Raw genomic sequence first — 19,464 nt, 5'->3', positions numbered from 1 at the left:
ATTGATGCAGCCCAGAATTGCATTGGCTTTTTTAGCTGCTGCATCACACTGTTGGCTCATGTCAAGTTTGTGGTCAACCAAGACTCCTAGATCCTTTTCACATGTACTGCTCTCAAGCCAGGTGACTTCCACTTGCGCAATGGGGATTCCCCCCCTCTTCCCCCCTGAAATTGGTTTGTGGGGGTTGGGAGAACCCCCAGAACAGGGCAGGGAAGGAAAAAAGAAAGAGGGGCTCTTTCATCTGGCATACAGAAATGCTTGCACAGATGAAATGTTCACCATAATGCAATGCTGAATTCCATCTATTGGGTGGTTTTCACTGCTAGTCCTACTCAGAGTAGATGCTTTGAAGTTAATGGACATGACTAACTTAGAGGCTCATTAATTTCAATGGTGCTGTGCTGAGTAGGACTAGCACTGAATACAACCTACGATTTTGCTCTAACTAGCAGGCTCAGAACAACAACTCATCTTTTACTTTCATGTTTTATTGACCTGTCAGCTCAGTACCAGTGTTGAAATCAGTTTAAAATGGTTAGACATAGTTCACTTTCACTCTTAACTATCAGTTATCTGGCTTTGCCATCAGCAAGTGAAAGTGAGCTCATGTTGATGAGCTGCTCAGTTGAAATGAGCATTGGGGGAGTTCACACAAGGGGTTTTAGGTGCACAGCCATTTCCAGGTATGGAGGGTGAGAAATGCATTTGGAAGCTAGGCAGGGAAGCTTTGTCTGTGAGCCAGGCTTTGCTGCACCTCCCTGGGACTTCCCACACATTACTCAACAAACTGAGGTTTGCTACTGAGTGTTAGGGATGCATATATTAGGGTAAAACCTGCATATAAACACATATAATGAAATGATTTTTTAAATGAAATGATAATACAATACAGTTTGTGTAAATGCATATAATATTAGGAAAATTCCCTCGCAAAAAATTGTGTATTGGGCAGAATTCAATATATAAATATATACATTAAGGAAAATTCACATTAAGATGCTGATGAATTTTTATGAGAACATCAGAGAGAGAGAGAGAGAGAGAGAGAGAGAGAGAGAGAGAGAAGGCACCGGTTCTGACCATGAAGTTGTTACAGTGCCCTTGAGTACCCCCAGAAGAAAGCACTGTAATATATATGACACCGGTGTGGAAGTGTGGGGAGCTGAACTGCAGCCTGGAAAGATAAGAAGGTGGGGGAAACTGAAATGGATAGATTCACCCAACCCTACTGAAGGGCCACTGGCGCGTCACTCAGGCCTTCTATTTCAGCAGGGCTTGTTCTGGGACTGCATGTGAGACAAAATCCAGATACAAGAGAGCTCCATCTGATAGGATCTCACCTTTTCCCCCATTCCAGTATTTATTTTAAACAGACCGTAGAAAGTTGCAGCTGATCCTGCCTTTCTGCTGCATGTTTTGCAGTAAAAATAAAAAATAAAAATGTAAGTCATGGAAATGTGCAAACGGGTTTCATGCTGATGACCCTTCTGCTTCAAAATCTGATGATAGTGCAGCCTTTAGGCCAGGGTATTCCTGAAGTCAGAATTAATAAAATTCAGAGGCCTTGTTACCTATAAATTTGATACTGTCCTAGGGAGCTGATGGAGAGTTGGGAATAAGAGGCTGTGCTGCAGAGCAGGTCTGAAGATCACCTAAGCCATGAACTTCTTAGAAGGCCTCAAGCAACTGGGCCTCTCATTCTCCCCTCCCCAAAGCTTCAGTATGGGCAGGGCTGTTAATACTGATCTACCTTAGGTAAAGGTAAAGGTAAAGGACCCCTGGATGGTTAAGTCCAGTCAAAGGCAACTATGGGATGCAGCACTCATCTCACTTTCAGGCCAAGGGAGCCAGTGTTTGTCCAGAGACAGCTTTCCAGGTCATGTGGCCAGCATGATTAAACCGCTTCTGGCACAACGGGTCACAGTGACAGAAGCCAAAGCGCACGGAAACATCATTTACCTTCCTGCCGCAGTGGTACCTATTTATCTACTTGCACTGCTAGGTTGGCAGGAACTGGGACAGAGTAACAGGAGCTCACCCCTTTTCAGGGATTCAAACCACCGAGAAAGCTCAGTGGTTTAGACCATAACACCACCCGTGTCCCTGATCTGCCTTAAAGAGTTGTTCTGATAATCCTTGTACACATAGATAGGCAAAGTTGGGGCACTCTTGCCTGCAAAATGTAGCATGAAAGTGTAGAATTTTTCTTTTTACGTCCTGTAATTTCATTTTTTTCACTCCCGATGGGTGAAGCTTTGGGGAAACTTCCCTCCACACCATGGATAAGGCTCCAATCCCATTCACACTAACCTGGGCACCTCACTTTGCCCCCCACCCCCGTGACACTCCAAGAGAATAGTGATGCTGCCATCTTTGCAACTCCCTAGACAGGAGACCAAGAGTACTTTTTAATATGCATTTGTGATTATTTGTGCTCTTGGTGGAGTTCAGGGGGGAGGATACAGGATCCCACTTTCAGTACTGTTTGTGCTTGCATTAGTTTCAGGGCAGAGATAATACTTCCAAGTCAGTGCATGTTCCATAATTTCCTGTGGAATCCTGTAACTTTTTATTCTGCAATGTTCTGCTTTATTTTATTTTTTTTGTGTGTGCGCGCTATAGCACTAGTAGCGCCCCTCCAGAGAGCAATAAACCAATCATGTTTGGGAAGCATCACAGAACAATTGATAAAGCAGAAGGATGTGCAGACAGTCCAGTGTAAATCCACTGCTAGTCCACTATTGTTGCACCAGCGCCAGGTTGCAGAAGGCATTGCCTGCCTGCCCCCAAACCCACCCCAGTCTGAAGGGTCCTTAAGAGAAGTGCAGAAGAAAAATAAAGGGGTCTGTTGGGGGCTTAGACACAAAGTTCTGTTGGGCAACCAACACATTGCCCCTCTTTGTCCTTAACTACAGAGTTTGGCATCTAAGCATTACGTCAGACCCTCCTGAATCACAGGCCAGCTCCTTCCTGTTTTGTGCCCTCCAGATTCTTACAACCTGCTTTTTATGCACAAGCTGTTGTCAGCCTGCGCTGGGGAGGTTGTCCTAGGAAGCACAGTGTCATTTGGTTTTCGTCACCCTCCTAGAGCTCCCCCTTGCTTTAAAATGCTTTGGGTGTCAGTGTGATGATTGTGAAGTATGGTTGCACTGCCTTCAAAAAAAGAAAACGTCAGAGTTTTTTCATTATTAGTATTACTCATGATGAGTGATGGGGCTGAATTTGTACAAAGAAAGGATGACACAGTTGCCTGGCACTTCCCACTTCCTCAAATGGTGAGAGGTTTTACGGCACAGCCTTTTTCAGCGTCCGTTTCCTGCACGGAAGACTTGTGGCATTTTCATAATATCTATTTATTTACAAATGCGCAGGTTTTCTTTATGTGCATCTGTGTTTGAGTGGGGAGGGTGCCAAGAGGCAAGCAGGCATCCAGACAGCCCATTGTAACAGCCAAATTATCAGTTCCTCAAAAGCAACAGCTTCCTTTTTTCAGCCACCTGCAAACCTCCAATTTTCTCTCTCTGTCGCAGCTGAACCCTTTCTGCCTCTGCTTGGGGCCCCTCCAGACATCCTTGTTATTGCACCTTTGTGATGATTTGTGCTCATGATGCTTTGGGGGCAGCCACATGCCATCGCATGTTTCCATGCCATTTCCAATGCTGTTTGTGTCTGCAAATGTATTGGGGAGGTCACATGGCTTCAGTCCAAATGTCAGGGAGTGGGCAGAGGAGGAATGGTGAAGACCACCTCCCCAGCCTAACCCTTCCAGAGAAGAGGAAGACAGTTCAGAATTACAACAGGGGGTTGAGAGAGAGGCAGATGAGGGGAAAAGCTGGGAAATAATGGCAGAGGAGGAGGAAGAAGCACCAGGGGGCTGACAGCTGATGGACTCCGTGTCTTTGAAAGCATTCCAGCCCCCCCCCCCCGAAGAGCTCAAAGACAGAGGGCACTTAGCGACACCCGTAGAGGAGGTGATGAGGATGACGAATGAGGAAGTGGAGAGTCACTTGGGACAACGCCACTATCCAAGAGGCTGCGTTCTAAAGCCTCTCTCTGTAAATACTGAATAAAAAGCGGACAGTGAGAACATTCCTGGTCTTCGTACGTTCCTGCGCCATGGGAGTTGCTGGCAGCCGCCTGACACCAAACCAGTGTATATCCCATAACTTCTCAAGAAATTGCCATATCTTTTTATACCACAAATGTTCTGGTTTATTCCCCCACAGACATTTGTGGCACCACATCTCCTCTGGACAGCAATAATATGGTAGCCTTGGGGGAGCATTGCAGAACCCTCACTAAAGTGGAATGAATCCACCACTCATGCACTATGACTGTTTCAAGGGCATGGTGCAGAAGACATTCACAATGAAGCACCCATCTGGAGGGGCCCTTAGGCAGGTGGAGTAGCTACCAGGCCCTAAAACACCTTCAGTTATTAGGCTACGCAGAAACTACAGAGAGAAGATTGCCTCTGTGCTTGGCAAGTCAAAAGTCCTTCTCCCATAATTAATACAGAAGCACACAAAGCAAAATAATCCATCCTCTTTTGGAGCAAAGGATGAGTATCTGGTGGTGAGATCTCAGTCTCCATGTTTTGCAATGCTGGCTCCTAAATTTTGGGAGACGTCAGGCAAGGCATCCTCGGTGGGCCCTCTTCGCTTGCAAAAGATGGGACACGTTACATCGCAATGTTCTTATACACTGTCTGTCCTTATTTGGGTACAAGACAGGGCCAGGTCTTGCCCAACCTAGGCACCCTTTGGAGCCAGGCTTGCATATTCAGGGCCTGATAAGATAGGGAGACTCCCACACACACACCACTTCAAATGCATGGAGTGCTGTAAACACCTACGCCAGAGCCAGTACAAGAAAGACGTCAAGAAGTACAGATAACTCCCTCGTTCTTGTATGCATTCCTTAGGACCTCTAAGATCTTTTACTTGGTCATCTTCCTCCTTCCTTCCTTTTGCAATGGAGATCAGCTCTTACTCTCATCTCCAGCCTTTCTCTCCAATGACTCTTTTCCTCTCTGTCAGCATCTTTCCTGAACCACAAGGTCCCTGGACTGGAACACACCGCTCTGAGTGAGGCCTTAAAGTTGTGCTGCGATTATTAGAGCAGCTCCACACCATATTCAGGAATAGCTTTGGGAGGTGTCCCAAAGGGTGGGGAAGGACCCATGGACCTCCAGAGAAGTTGGTAGGCTATAGCTCCCATTGTCCCTGCCCACTGGCCATTCTGGCTTGGACTGATAGGGGTTGTTGTCCCACAACACCTGGGGGGCCACAGGTTCCCTGCTGTTCCTAAAACAGCAATGCAGTGGGGTGGGGACCTCTTTAGGCAGCCACTTCTGAAGCATGGCATCAAGATTTCTCTTTGCTGGACTGCCATTCCATACTTTGCATCCTTACAATTGCCAGGAACAAAAGCCACCAAGATCTGCACCAGCTGCAATAAAACATGTCTCTTCTGTATCGGTCTCCCATTGGAGAATGGCTTGACTTTTCCTGCAATGGTGCACTCTTCCACTGTCTCTTGAGACAGACAGATGCCAGCAATAACAAAAGTGGCTTCCTAGACAGACAGACAGACAGACAGACAGACAGACAGAGGCTGTAAATCTGGTGTGGGGAACCTCTAGTCCTCTGAATATTGCAGAACTGCAACTCCCATCAGCCCAGCAAGCAAGAATTATGGGAGCTGTAGTTCAGCAACCTTTGGAGGCCCAAAGGTTCCCCTCATCTGCTGTAAATCTTCCTTGGGCAGACTGTTACCTAAAGTTGTTGTCCCTAACTTGGAGCTGATTTTTGCATGTGTGTTCATCACTAGACAACCACCACATCAAGTGATAACTCATATGGGTAAAAAAATCCAACCTGGGAGAAGTTTTGTATCACCTGACTCTGTATTTTCCAGTGGAATTACCCTAGCTCACACATTCAGGCTCCAAATCCTATACCCACGTACCTGGGAGTAAGACCTACTGAACTCAGTGGGACTGAACTTCTGAACAGATTGCGCTGTCAGCTTGCCAATTGCCAATGTTCAGAAATCAAACAACATGTACTGATGCATAGACTGGACCTTACATTTGTGCATTTGGTTCTGCTGTTTTTTGTGAGGCATCCTTACTAAACTGCATTTTGTTGTAATCTTTGAATGACATTTTCACCACCTTCTCTGTAACATTTGCAGTCCCTTGTTTCGTGTCAGCCTGTGAATTCACATTTATCATTGAGCAGTACTCACCCCTGCAAACTGCTGTCCTGTGGCTAAATGTGCTGATCACCACCCCTTTTCTGACTTGTCTTTCCAGCTCACAACCTCCAAGTACCCAGTGGTGGTGAAGATGGGACATGCTCATTCCGGAATGGGCAAGGTGAGTGGTATAACTTCTCTCCCAAGAGGCGCGAGAATGCAGCCCAGCTCAGTGCCCTTTGGCGGGACGCCTCAAGTGGGCTGATTTATCAGCTGCCCCATTCTGGAAGGAGAGTTGTGTTTTCTTTCGTTTTCCAAGGCGTTATGTGTATTGCGCACTTAGGGCGACTTGCACTATCAGGACAGTCACATGTGAATCCACTTTCAGTTTGTGCCTGCCTAAGTTGAGGGTGCAGTCACTCTGCATCATTTCCAATCTGTGCCCAACCTGTAACTTCCTGCTGAAACTACACAACTTTTTATACCACAAATGTTCTGGTTTATTTTTGTCCCGCTTTCATTCAGCACACAGCGATAATGTGTTAGTGTTGTGGAAGCATTTCAGAACGCGTGAAAAAAATCCACCACAAATGCGCTATTACTGTGTCAAGAACATGTTAGAGAATACACCTCAAGCTGAACTCCTGTCTGGTGGGCCACCTTGACGAAGTAGCTTCTCTCCCCTCTTGCTTCCCTCTTGAATTTCGATGCTCCAGGCAGCTCTTTGTACTGCCGACTAGACTGGGCCAGCCTTGCATCACCCAGACAAGAGAGCTGTTTAGCTCCTCCTTTGCACTTCCTTCCAAAAGTGCTTTCTCTCCAAAGCATTGCATGGCCGAAGCAGACACCCCTGAAACAATGGCACCTCGCATAATTCCCTAGTTTGCCTCTGGCGTCCCCAAGGGCTCTCTTTCCCAGGTCAGTAGGAGAAGGGAGTGCAGCTGAGCAGGAATCCACTCTCTTTCCCTGAACCCCTCCCGTATGAGTCTGTCCTCTTAGCAACATTTTGTAGTTGCTGCCTCTTTCAACATCATTGCCCTGCAACTCACAGGGAACTCTGCTTTTTAAAGGCTGGAAGCAGAGGTTGCTCCTAGATGACCTGCTTATTCGTCCTGATTTGCTTGCAGGGAGATTGGACAACATGTATTTGCTCTTGAATTACTAGTACGATCCAAGGAATGCTGGGAGCAACCAAAGGAACCTTAACCAATTTGATGAGCCATTTGCAGTTGCACTGTAACACTTGTATGCACTGGGCATGTGTGCTTGATCTTTTAATCAGCATTTGTTTGCAGGGAGGTTTTCCTTCATTCTGATTTGTTTTGCTACACTTTCCAGTGTGTTTCTCAGCCATTTGCCTTATTGCAAAAAGTCTGATCTTTTGGGGAAGCAAGTTTGTTGCGCTCAGTCAGCTACATTTCTGTAACCCAAATTTGCTGGAATGCAGTTGAATCCCACTTGGAAATAGCAACAGCCTGGAAGTGCCTGGATGAACAGTCTAAAAAAGAGTTGAATCTCGTTTGAGACAGGCTTTGCTTCACATGGGGTCCATCTGCACACCCATTGCCACTCTTTTGTCCATGGCCACGTCTGGTCAAGCAGTTAAAAAAATATTGCTGCCTTGCAGGGGTTGGACGAGATGACCCTTGGGGTCCCTTCCGACTCTACCATTCTATGAAATCCTGTTGGCCTGAGGGCAAAAGTGGGATGAGCATGAAGACAGGCCTAGTGATCCCTCTTTCAAACCACCTCCAACTTAAAATAATAAAACAAAATTTGCCTCTGGCGCTTGGGAGAATGGGCCACGCCCACCTTTTGATTTCCTCTAATTCTTTGGATGAATGAAGCTTGTGGAAAAGTGACCACAAGTGGCTGTTGTGTGTGTGCAAGTCAAGGACAGGTTTTTAAAGGGGCAGAACCCCAGGAGTTGCTCACTGTTTGGGGAGTGGGCTTTGCTTGCGTGGGGTGCAATGAGGCAAGGGGAAGCTTCTGTGTGTTTGCTTACAGGTCAAGGTGGAGAACCAGTATGACTTCCAAGACATTGCCAGTGTGGTGGCCCTCACCAAAACCTACGCCACTTCAGAGCCCTTTATTGATGCCAAATATGATGTTCGCATCCAGAAGATTGGCAACAACTACAAGGCCTACATGTGAGCTGGGGCTGGGGCTGCTGCTTGCCTTTCTCTGCACCCTTGGAGATGCTGCCCCGTGATTCCCGCTCCCCCCCCCCGCTTGCCTTCTCAGTGCCGGAGTATAGAGAGGGTGTGATGCACTCCATCAACCAGGACAGACAGGTGCCCACAGGGATCCCTCTGTGGCATGTCACAAGTCAGTGGAGGTGCTGCTGGGCATTCTTCCGTATTCCTGTGGGTGGAGAAACAAAACCATTTCTCCCTACAGTCATTGCCTTGTCCCTTTGCCTCCCTGCTGCTATCAAGTCTTTCTCTGCAACCTTCCTGACGCTAAGAGCGCCTTCTCTCCCACGGCAGGAGAACCTCCGTCTCGGGGAACTGGAAAACCAACACAGGCTCTGCTATGCTGGAGCAAATAGCCATGTCGGACAGGTAAGTGGCAAAGCATCAGAGATGGGTGGAAATGACTGGGAACAATTTTTGCCCAAAGATGGAAACTTACTGGAAGAATGAGAAACCAAGACAGTAAACTTTTTAATACAGAGTGGAAATCATTTATTGAATATTTGCAAAATTATTGTAAACAGATTAAATCATGAGCAGGATTGATGTAAAAACGTGCAGTGGTATAAAATACATATTGATTACAGTGGTACCTCGGGTTAAGAACTTAATTCATTCTGGAGGTCTGTTCTTAACCTGAAACTGTTCTTAACCTGAAGTACCACTTTAGCTAATGGGGCCTCCTGCTGCTGCTGTTGCGACGAACGATTTCTGTTCTCATCCTGAAGCAAAGTTCTTAACCCGAGGTAATATTTCTGGGTTAGCGGAGTCTGTAACCTGAAGCGTCTGCAACCCAAGTTACCACTGTATATGGGATAAAGAAGAATTTGGTTCAATTTGGAAATGCAGCATAAAGTATTATAACCATAGGGAACCGCAGAAAGAGGGGGAGGGAAGTCAAAACATGCTATATATAATAATTTGTATTTTTGTCTTTATTTGTTCTTTGCAAAATGAAAATCATAAATAAAATTATATTAAAAACGAAAATAACTGGGAACTGAAGGGGAGTGGATTACATCCAGGGTCTGGCAAAGAGGAGGGCTTCCTGTCTAAAAATTGCCAGAGCTAAAGGTAATGAGACAGAGGCTCTCACTTGCTCCCCCTCATGGGCTCAGAGTCACCGCTGCTCTCTTCCCCTCCCCGACCCCCGGATTCACCAACAGGTACAAGCTATGGGTGGACACTTGCTCAGAAATCTTTGGTGGTTTGGACATCTGTGCTGTGGAGGCTCTGCATGGGAAGGATGGACGGGACCATATCATCGAGGTGAGGCGCTGGGCACATGGGCACCTGCACCTGCCTGTGCATGGTTCTCGCCCCCACTTGCCCTAAATATGAATCAGCTTGCAAATTGCTTTTTAAAGGAAGCCTGTTGATTAATTGAAGACTTTTGAGTGAGCAATCTACCTTTTGTCTGTTATTTGTAACCAACGCAAATGAACTTCAGACCTTTAGTGTGTAGGCCTTACCAGAGATCCAGGGTGGCATTGTGGATACGCTGCCACAGACCATAGAATCGTAGAATTGTAGAGTTGGGAGGGACCCTGAGGGTCATCTAGTCCAACCCCCTGCAATGCCGGATTTGTTTGGCCAACATGGGGCTCAAACCCATGACCCTGAGATGAAGAGCCTTGTGCTCTGCCGGCTGAAAGGCCCTGCTCCAAATCCCTGCTCAGCTGTGAAACTCGGCTGTGGCCTTAGGCCTATTCCTGCCTTTACCAGATCTCATAAGGTTGTTGTGAGTTAAAGGAGGGTGGCTCCACGCAGCCTGGCCTGAGCTTGCAGCCTGGGATAAAATTGCAACCCCTAAAATGCATGTTTTGGAGATATTAAGTACTCACAATTTGAAACTACCATTCATTCTTAGAATGAAAGACCTTTTTTGTTCTTCATTTGCTATTGCATAAACACACAAGAACCAAAATAACTCCCCATAGACGAAGATGTCCTTAATTTGCTGCCTGCCCCCAAAAATTTTGTTTTATGTTAAAAATGCATTCATTGAATAAAATGGGACCACACAAATGAAAGCTTGAGCTGTTTAATCTGCTGATTAAATCTATTGAAGGTAGCAGGTCTTGTTTTTTACCCCATGTGGTTAAACCTGTGCTTAATGTGCTGTCCTGCTTTGGAGAGCTCTGCTGCACATTGAGAAAATCCATTCAGCTGCCCAGTCCATTGGATGCCATTGCAGCCGCATCCATCCTTGAGAACGACAAGAGGTGGTGTGTCCCTCACTCTGCCCCACACTGCCTTTCCCATGTGCCTTCGAGGTGGGGGGGCACTTGCGCCCTCTAAAGGCGACAAAGTGCTAAAAGTCAGCGGGGCCACAGTGGATCCCAGCCAGCGACTTCTTGGCTTCCTGGATCAGGCTGCATTTTTGAGTCACCACCCGTTGCCTCATGCGGTTCTGTTAATACTACTGCTTAGCGCTTTTATACATATTTTCTCAGTAATCCTTTCCTCAAATATCCTGTAATGTGGCTTATCATCACGATCTCCAGACTTGGAGGGAGGGATAGTGTGTGTGTGGCAAGGCCCCCTCAGACGCGTGATTTGAACTGGGAACCTTTTCTTTTCAGCACAGCCTCTTTGCTACTGTGCCATGCTAAGCCTGGCTGTATTTGACATGCTAAGTCTGGCTGTATTTCTTATTTCCTGATTGTCTCCATCTACATGTTTGGCTTTGAGCCTTAGGAAACCCCATTGTCTTTGTGCTGGGTGTATCTTACATAACTAATTTAAAACAAGGGTGGGGAGCCTGTACTATTGGACTCCAGATCCCATCAGCTCCAACTCAACATGGCCCATGGTGAGGAATGATGGGAGTTGTAGTCCAGCAATGCAAGTTCCCCACCCCTGCCCTTTTGCAGAAGACCCTCCTGCTTCCCCACTCAGCCTGATTTGGGAAAGGAGATCACCACCTGCTCTTTCTCCTTCTTATCTCAGGTTGTGGGATCCTCCATGCCGTTAATTGGAGACCACCAGGATGAAGACAAGCACCTGATAGTGGAGCTGGTGCTGACACGCATGGCACAGGCCATCCCTCGCACACCTGTGCCCTCGCCTGTGCGCTCGGCCTCAGGACAACATGCCCAGGTATTGCACCTCCTTTCTCTTCCCCTTTACGCTCCCCGAGATGAGGCTTTCACTGCACAATCCCCAGGCATCTCTTACCAGAAGTAACTTTCATGAACTTCTGCAGAGTTGCTTTTAGGTGAAGTGGGGATAGGATTGCAGCTTTCACCTCATCACCACAACTGTGTGTGTCCATATATGTAATGATTTTTCATCACTTCCTCAAAAGCAAAGGAGAAGGGACCATAGGCAGAGAGATGGCAGAGCAGGGGACTGTGCGGAAGTGTGTGTTCACTCATGGCTGTGGTTACCTTGGGGCTCTGTGTTGTAGCTCCATGGAACAGCCCAGTGCATGTGCCACTGCTTGCAAGGCCCCTGACATCTTCCCAAGTCAAAAGGTTGCTGGGTCAAGATGACGTGGCGCTCAGGATATGGAGACCCCAGAGACGCGTTGCCAGTCAGAGCTGACATTCACAGTCACAAACTGTCCTGCTGGATCTGACCAAGAGTCCACCTGGCCCAGTGTCCTGATTCCAGCCTTGGACAGCCAGAGGCCTCGGGGAAGCTTACAAGTGGAGTCAGAAGCAGCAGCCCCAGCACCTGGCATCCAGAGCTCCTAGCTACCTCCAGAGGTTCTGTCAATGCACGGTGGCTCCTTGCTACTGGCAAACCTGTTTGCCTCTTCAAGTCCTCTCAGCTAGTCATTGGCATGAGCATGTGCATTTGGCACTCAATGCAGGTGCCTTTTGGGGGTGCTGTACACATCATCCCTTCGTCACCCCATTCCCCCGCTATTTTGCTTTGCGCCAAGAATGCACTTCTCAAGCGCTTCCCAGAGACCCAGAGATAGCGCTTTCTCAGGGCAGCTCCAGCTGGGACAGAACTACTGATGCTGGAGGGCTGCGCAGCTCCCTGCACCATGTTTAACTTGTCTATGAATGAAATAGGCAAAGCAGGAAGTGGTAAACTTATCTGCCTCTGTATACTGAAAAATATCCTCCTCGGTGCATCAGGAAAGCAACGCTTTCAAAAGACTGGGAGTTTGTTTGTTTGTTTTTGTTTTAAAAAACAAGGTGTGTGGAAACACTAAACAAGAGGAGGGGAATAGAGCGCACTGTTGCACACTAGTTGGAAATATGCCCACCTTGGACAACATGGAAGTCACTGTTGCTTTAGATAATGTTATCGCACACAGGAGTGCACAACTGCAAACTGCTGTGTTCAAAAGTGCTATGTGAAGAAACAAAAGTCCTGTGCTTTTCAAAGGTTAGGTGTGTACACAACCTTTGTCACCCTATTGAGTGAGGGGGACTCAAGTAGCTGAGAAGCACTGCTTGGCTGCAGGATGGGGGCGCTGGCGTGGAGACCACCAGATGCTGATGGACTCTAGCTCTTCTCGGCCCCAGTCTTCATGCCCAATGGTTGGGGACGAGGCAGTTGTGGTCTTCACAACTGGAGAGCACCTGGTTCCTCCATTCCTGCTGTAAACCCTTCCCTGGCTGAGCCATGTGGCCCCTCAGGCTCAGTGGAGTGCCTTAAGTTCTGCTATTAGGAGAAGTGGGGAAAACCACATCTTCCTCTCTGACTCTCCTCCACACTTTGTGACCCACAAGTAGATGGTTGCTCCACCTCAGTATTTCCCAACTTGGTGCTCTCCAGATGTTGCCCAGCATCAGCCAGCGTGGCCAGGGTTCAAGGGCACTGGGAGGTGTAGTCCCAACAACGTTGGGCAGGCAAAGGGCAGTGCTGTGGCACCATTCTGGGGAGAGGCTGTTCTGACTCCATAGAAGAGCAGCTTCTTCGTATTTTACAAAAACAAGAGAGAGGGGAAAGGTGTCTCCCTTGGCTCTTTCCCTGATTATGGGATGTTCTGTGTTCTGCTCCACTTGCTGATGGGGGCCTACCCAGGAGATCCAATGGAGCAGAAGTCCCATGGGACTCACCTGCCCATGTCTCTTCTCTTGGTGTGCTTGGTCAGGTGGGCATCCCCAGACGGTGCTGGGCGTGAGCAGCCCCATGGGCATGCTAGGGAAGGAACAAGACTAAGACCACAGTGGCAGTGGTGGGAGCTGTCATCTTCACAATGCTGGGAGGCCATCAGGCTCCTCCAGCCCTGCTTAAGAAGCTTGCCTCTGTTGGGCAGGTGATGATTGGCGAAATACACATGGAGAATGGCACCAGCTGGGCCAGAAGGTATGGAAATGTCCAGCCTCTGAGAGAAGAAGATGGGAGTGTGGTTCTGACCATTCCCTGCCATTAATCTTTCATTTTGGTTCTGTCCTCAGGCTCAGCCAGCTCCAGCTGGGCAGCGACAAGGCCCTCCAGCCCAGCAGAGACCTCCGCCACAGGGTAAGGACACAACATCAAGAAGGCCAGGGACCTGGGGCTCACACGAGGGTGCAGAAGGGCTCATAAGTCTGGAGCTGCGGGGAGAGGCTTAGAATCCTAGAATCGTAGAGCTGGAGGTACCCCGGGGGTCGTCTCATCCAACCCCCTGCAAGAACCCACCACCTCCCCAGGGAGTCTGCTTCACTTGGGAAGTTGTGGGCTCTCCTTACCAGAAGCCTTCTGTGTGTGCGTAATCACTGGGTTGGGATTTCTGAGGACCCATTTCAGTCATAACAGGTTTCTTCTCTCTCCTTCTCTCTCCTGCCAGGAGGCCCGCAGCACCCGCCTCCGGGCTCCCAGCGCCCTCCTTCTCAGCAGCGCCCTCCCCCGCAAGGCCAGCAGCTCTCGGGCCTCTCCCCTCAGCCAGGGGGCCCCCCAATGGGCCAGCGCCTGCCCAGCCCCACCACCCACCAGCCTCCGCCGCAGGCACAGCAGCGCCCGGCGGGGCAACGCCAGCCTGGCCCGGGGGCCCAGCAGCCTCGCCAGCAGGGCCCGCCGTCCGCACCACAGTCCCCCCAGCCCCAGAGGGGTCCGAGCCCCAGTGGAGGCGGGCAGCAGCCGTGGCAACAAGGGTCCCCTCAGCAGCAGCAGCAGCAGCAGCAGCAGCAGCAGCGGCCTGGGGGAGCAGGCCCACCCAAGGCAACCTCCGGGGGGCCCCCAGGGCCACAGCAGCAGCCGCCGCCACAACAGCGCCCCCCAGCGGCTGGAGGTCAACCACGGCAACATCCACGGCAGGGCAGCCAGGGGGGCCCACCTCAGCAGCGCCCTCCGGGGGCAGGAGCACAGCAGCAGCGCCCAGCACCTCCCACAACCCAGCAGCCAAGGCCTAGCACTCAGGGGCAGGGCCCCGGGGGCCCCGGGCAACAAGGCGGCCGCCCTCCACCAAGCCAAGGCAAACCACAAGTGGCCCAGAAACCCAGCCAGGACCTGCCTCCCCCCCAGCCCCAGCTGAAGTAAGCGGTGGCCTCCAGGGCTCCTTGGGGAGGGCAGGAGGGGCAGCTGGAAGCAGTCATGGCTCCTTGCCTCTGTTGCCAGCTTAGCTGGGGGACAGCTGGGTATGGTGGCTTGGCAGGATGCTGGGGGGGGGACAGTGGGGGCCAGCTTCTCAGGTGCTATGGGGCCCCAACAGAGCTGTGTACACCTTGATGCCACCTTAATGCCGTGCAGAATGAGCTATGCAAAGTAAGTGCATTTGCATATAGCTGCAGAATAGTTTCTGCTTTTGCCCTCTTACCAATGAATCTGAAATTCCTGGGTGGAGGGAGGGAATTGCACAAAGATGAGAGAGAATGAAGTGGCGGGGGGGGGGGGGAATGAAAGCTCACTTGCCCTTAAGCCCTTCCCAGCTACCCTCTCACAAGCCTCCAGGGCTCCTGGGTCCAGCATTTCTTCAAGCTTTCCTTTGCTATCAGTGAGAGCAAAGAAGCTCCAGATGGAAAGCCATCGCACCCCTGAAACAGAACTGAGTTACTGGGTTCCCCTGTTCATGTAATCACCCTGCTAAAGAGCAACACTGCTTTCAAATAATGATTTGTTCAAAATGTGACATTTCAGAATTAACATTGTCCATGTTGAATTTCAGATTTTGCTTCTGAAAATCAACTTTAGAATGCCAAGGGCGTAGCTCAGGCCTGATGGAGTTTTAAGCTGTGGTGTTTGCATTAGGTTAAGTTAAAACCAGGGTAGGGGGGTGCTTTTCTTGAACACTTGAGCTGTGTGTTAAAAGGTCGCCTCCAGCCCTCCACCCGAACTCAGGTGAAAGTGTTTGCCTGTTCAGAGTGAGGGAAGTACTGCCCTGGCTTTGTAATGACAATAGCTAAATTTGATTGGCTGTGTGGTGCCATCCATGGGCCTAGCTGGGGGGGGGCAGCTGTCCCCCCTAAATCAAGCAAATAAATAAAAATACTTAACTGACCAATTGTGTCACAGATAACTCAGTTCTGCCCCCACCCCAATAAATCCTGGGGGGTATGCCCGTGGTGTCATCACATAATCCGACTGTTACTTGACCCTAGGGATCACAAAAGATAAAAGAGGGTGAAGAGGCTGCTGGGACCAGGGCAGCAGACAAACCCAGAGAGCTGAGCACTTGGGGTTTCAGGGGACACCCCACCTCTCCACCCCCTCCAGCCTGACTTCCTGCCAAAAATGTTTCCTTGCACATCTAGTGCATCCCTTAACATAGCCAGCGGGCCTGGGGGCTTCCTCTCACGTTTCTGAAGGCAACAGGTTCTACTTGAAATTGGAAAAGCTGCAAAAAAACACACACCTTGACCTGGAGAAACCTTGCATCCGAATTAGAGGGATGCGCCCGAGAATTCACCTCCCTCGAAGGACTGCTCCGTTTCGCGGAGCCCGAGGCCATTCCCTGCTCTCTGCTCCCCCCTGCTGGACATGCCGCCCTTGGCCCTTGTAGTTTCGAGGGGGGCGGGAGGGGCGGGGGGCGCAGAGGACTGCATCCCCCCCCACCTGCCTCCTTCAGCGCGCGGTGCTTGTTTCCTTCCCTCTCCCAGGAAGGAGGGGGATGCTTCCCAAACGCAACCCCCCCCCCGTCTCTCTCCCTGCCCCTCACCCTCCCACCCTGCATTTCTTGAAGACGCCGGTTTCTCTTGCCTGGCCTGATATTAATAGTGTGTTTCTCATCTCTCCGCCTCTCCTCCCCCTTTCCCCCTCCCCTCTTTCCTGCCCCCCATCCCTCCCTCGCTGCCCCCTAGCAAATCCCAGTCTCTGACCAATACCTTCCCCCTTGCAGAGGCGCCGGTGCCGCGGGGGAGCCTTAGTCAGGACGAAGTGCGAGCTGAGAGCATCCGCAGCCTCCGACAGAGCTTCGCCAGCCTCTTCTCCGACTGAGAGACTCCCCCCTCCACGCTGGGACCCCGGACCCCCCCGCCCCCGCCCCCTCTCCCCTTCCTCGCTCCTGCAGCCCCCCCACCCTCCCCCGCAGGAGCCGCGAGGGACGCACAAGCCCCTGCCATTTGTCCATCTTGGGCCAGGGAGAATCGGGGGGGGGCTGGGGGGAGCCAGCGAGGGAGCCCTTGGCAAGAGAGGGGCGCCTGGCTCCCTGGCGCAGGTGAGGGGGAGCTCCTGGCCGCTCCGAAGTAGCGCCCATGGCAGGAGCCAAACTGGCAGACCCCTGGGTATGTCTCTGGCTGGAAAGCCAGCCTGAAAGGTCACCATACCTGCCAGAATGGATCGGGGCCAAATGAAGGGCAGGGCTTTGTGTGTCCAGTGATGCTTCAGACTGGAGTCATTTTTGAAAATACAGTAATTCTATACATCTCACAAGTCTATCGTCTGCAAAGCTGGATTCTGAAATATTTTCCCACCCCACTCTAAATCAATTTCAAGAGCTCCACTTTCCTGCAGAGGGAGCCTCCGATAAAAAAAATGGCCAATGAATTCCCCCACCCAAACCCAATTTGTCCCAGCTCCCTGTTTCATCAAATCAATTCTCCGTATACTTTGCTGCCTCCTCCCCACGAAGAGGAGCCCACCCCCACCCCACAATTAATGCTTCCCAGCACACCCCCTGGCAGGGCGCATCTCCCTGCCTGCATTCCCTGGAGTCCTCCTTGAACCCAAGGCTGGAGATTTCTCAAGTCCACGTCTCTTCTAACATGAATATGCAAACTCTGCCCGGCTCTCTTCTCCTGGCCCCGATGCTGGTGGGGGGCGGGGGCGTCCCCAGAGCGGGGTCCATGGGAGAGGAGAGGGGTCTCCGGGGATCTCTGTACATAGCACGAGGGAGGGGACCCCTCCTGGGCCATGTCTGTGTTTGTGGCCACAAAGGTGTTTGTGTTGCTGTTTGTGAATAAGCCAACCTAGCGCCAATGCGCTCCCCTCCAACCCACCCAGTGTCCCTCTTGGTAGCTTCCCCAGCTGCCAACCACCACCACCTCGGCTACAGGTCCCCACCCCCTTTCACACAGACCCCTTAGCGATTGGCAGCCTCCCCCCACCTTCCTTCCCTTGGGAACAGTATACTTGGCAAGCCTTAAACCCAGTTTATCTACCTACCCCTCTCTACCCCTAATTGCAGTGTTCCCATGACTGTTGTGGTTTGAGGTCCACTTGTTGCCAGGGAGCTTCCAGGCAGTGGGCAGGACCAGCCGTGCTCTCCCTTCTGGTCTGAGCTGGATGCTGGCCTATGCTCTGATCCACTGCCCCTGTGGATTGGAGGGCCAGCCGCCACCGATTGGGAGAGAGCGTCAAATCACAGCATGGTAGAGCTGGGCAGGCGCCAAGGGTCCTCTAGTCCAATTCCCTGCAGTGCAGGAATCTCAGCTAGATCGTCCCTGACAGGTGGCCTTCCAAGGAAGGAGAGCCGCCACTTCTCATGGGAGTCCAGATGTTTAGTAGGTTTCTCCTCACTTCTAACTCGAACCCAGATTTGTTAACCCCACTCCCTCCCTGGCCGTAGTCCCTCGTCCCCACTCATGGATCCGACCTTCTCAGAGAACAGCCATACTACTGCCGCTGTAGCCAAGAGATGCTTTCGCCATCTTGGGTCAGTGGCTGAAAGACGAGCACCCATTGGACATTTGAGGGGGAATTTTTTATTCAATGTTCAAAACCCAGAGCTTGATTCCTCCCACTCCCTATTTGTACATAAACTCAAGAGAGAAACTCCCCACTATATTTTTGTGATTCCCTTTTCCTCTAAAGCTGTGTGTCGCCTGCCCCCTGCCCCCCTTTGAAAAAAACACAACGAAACACTGGGGTGGGGAGAGGGAATGCCACTCAACGCGTGATGGTCTGGTAGCTGCAAAGTCGCGTGTCGTAGACGTGTTGTGACATGACGCTTTGAGCTGTGTTTGCAACCTATTGCCAGGGTTGGGGAGGGAGAAGACTAAAGGGGTGTCCAGGCAGCCCCTGTGTAATGCACCCCTTTTCTCTCCCTCAACCTCTTCTCCCCAGGCAGATGCTCCTTCTTCCCCACTCAAGGAATCTGGGGAGGGCAATTTAAAGTGCTAACTTGTTATATCTTTGTTATTTATTCTTGTCTGGAAAGTGCATCTCCTTTCCCACTCTCTTCCCATGGGGATAGAGGCCTTTCCTATTGCTGTGATTCTGTCTCTGTGTGGATCAAAGTTTCAATGGATCAGTGGTGTAAAAGACAAAAATAAATATATTATATAAGTATAAAAAACAAACACCCTCAAACCTGCTGAAAAAATGCACACATTTTGTGGCTGGAAAGAAACCAATAGAAAGATATATATAAATATATATATATATATATTATGCAGAGAAAGAGAGTTATATATGTACCAAGATATTAAACTGGAGAAATGATAAGAAGAAATTTGTGTATTATTGGAGATGTGGGACAAAGGGGCGAAAAGTACCTCTGCAATAAGAGATTCTGCTGTTTCCAGGGATGGCCCAAGGTGTTTTCAGTGACTGCAAATGGCACCCTCTGGTCGAAACCACACACCCCCCCATACTACTATCCCACCTACCTGCAGGGATGCCTGTCCACAGTTGTGTTCCCACGCCCTGAGCCAGAGCTTTTGGCTTGCCATGGTTTACTGGGAGCAAGCCGTGTGCTGCTGCCCCCTGGCCAACGGCTCCCGCTCTGCTCCTTTCCTGGTGAACG

General features: G+C 50.3%; 1 protein-coding gene across 3 annotated transcripts in view; it reads left to right on the top strand.

The window, feature by feature from the left end:
- SYN1 (synapsin I) overlaps positions 1 to 19,160 on the top strand; it is a 108,732-nt gene extending 89,572 nt beyond the window's left edge. The window contains exons 6-13 of one of the 3 annotated variants that reach the window (XM_083718884.1): positions 6,320 to 6,382; positions 8,209 to 8,351; positions 8,691 to 8,765; positions 9,563 to 9,665; positions 11,349 to 11,498; positions 13,763 to 13,826; positions 14,134 to 14,818; positions 16,580 to 19,160. In XM_083718884.1, the coding sequence (XP_083575010.1) occupies positions 6,320 to 6,382; positions 8,209 to 8,351; positions 8,691 to 8,765; positions 9,563 to 9,665; positions 11,349 to 11,498; positions 13,763 to 13,826; positions 14,134 to 14,818; positions 16,580 to 16,715 (1,419 nt within the window). In that variant the 3' untranslated portion in view covers positions 16,716 to 19,160. The remainder of the gene's footprint in view (positions 1 to 6,319; positions 6,383 to 8,208; positions 8,352 to 8,690; positions 8,766 to 9,562; positions 9,666 to 11,348; positions 11,499 to 13,762; positions 13,827 to 14,133; positions 14,819 to 16,579) is intronic. The other 2 variants (XM_083718885.1, XM_083718886.1) reach the window with 2 other exon arrangements.
- Positions 19,161 to 19,464: the final 304 nt, after the last annotated feature.

This window comes from Podarcis gaigeae (assembly GCF_964106915.1).
Source record: "Podarcis gaigeae genome assembly, chromosome: 17".
Classification (NCBI taxonomy): domain Eukaryota; kingdom Metazoa; phylum Chordata; class Lepidosauria; order Squamata; family Lacertidae; genus Podarcis; species Podarcis gaigeae.
The sequence above is the reverse complement of the archived record's forward strand: the minus strand, read 5'-3'. Positions and strand labels throughout refer to the sequence as shown.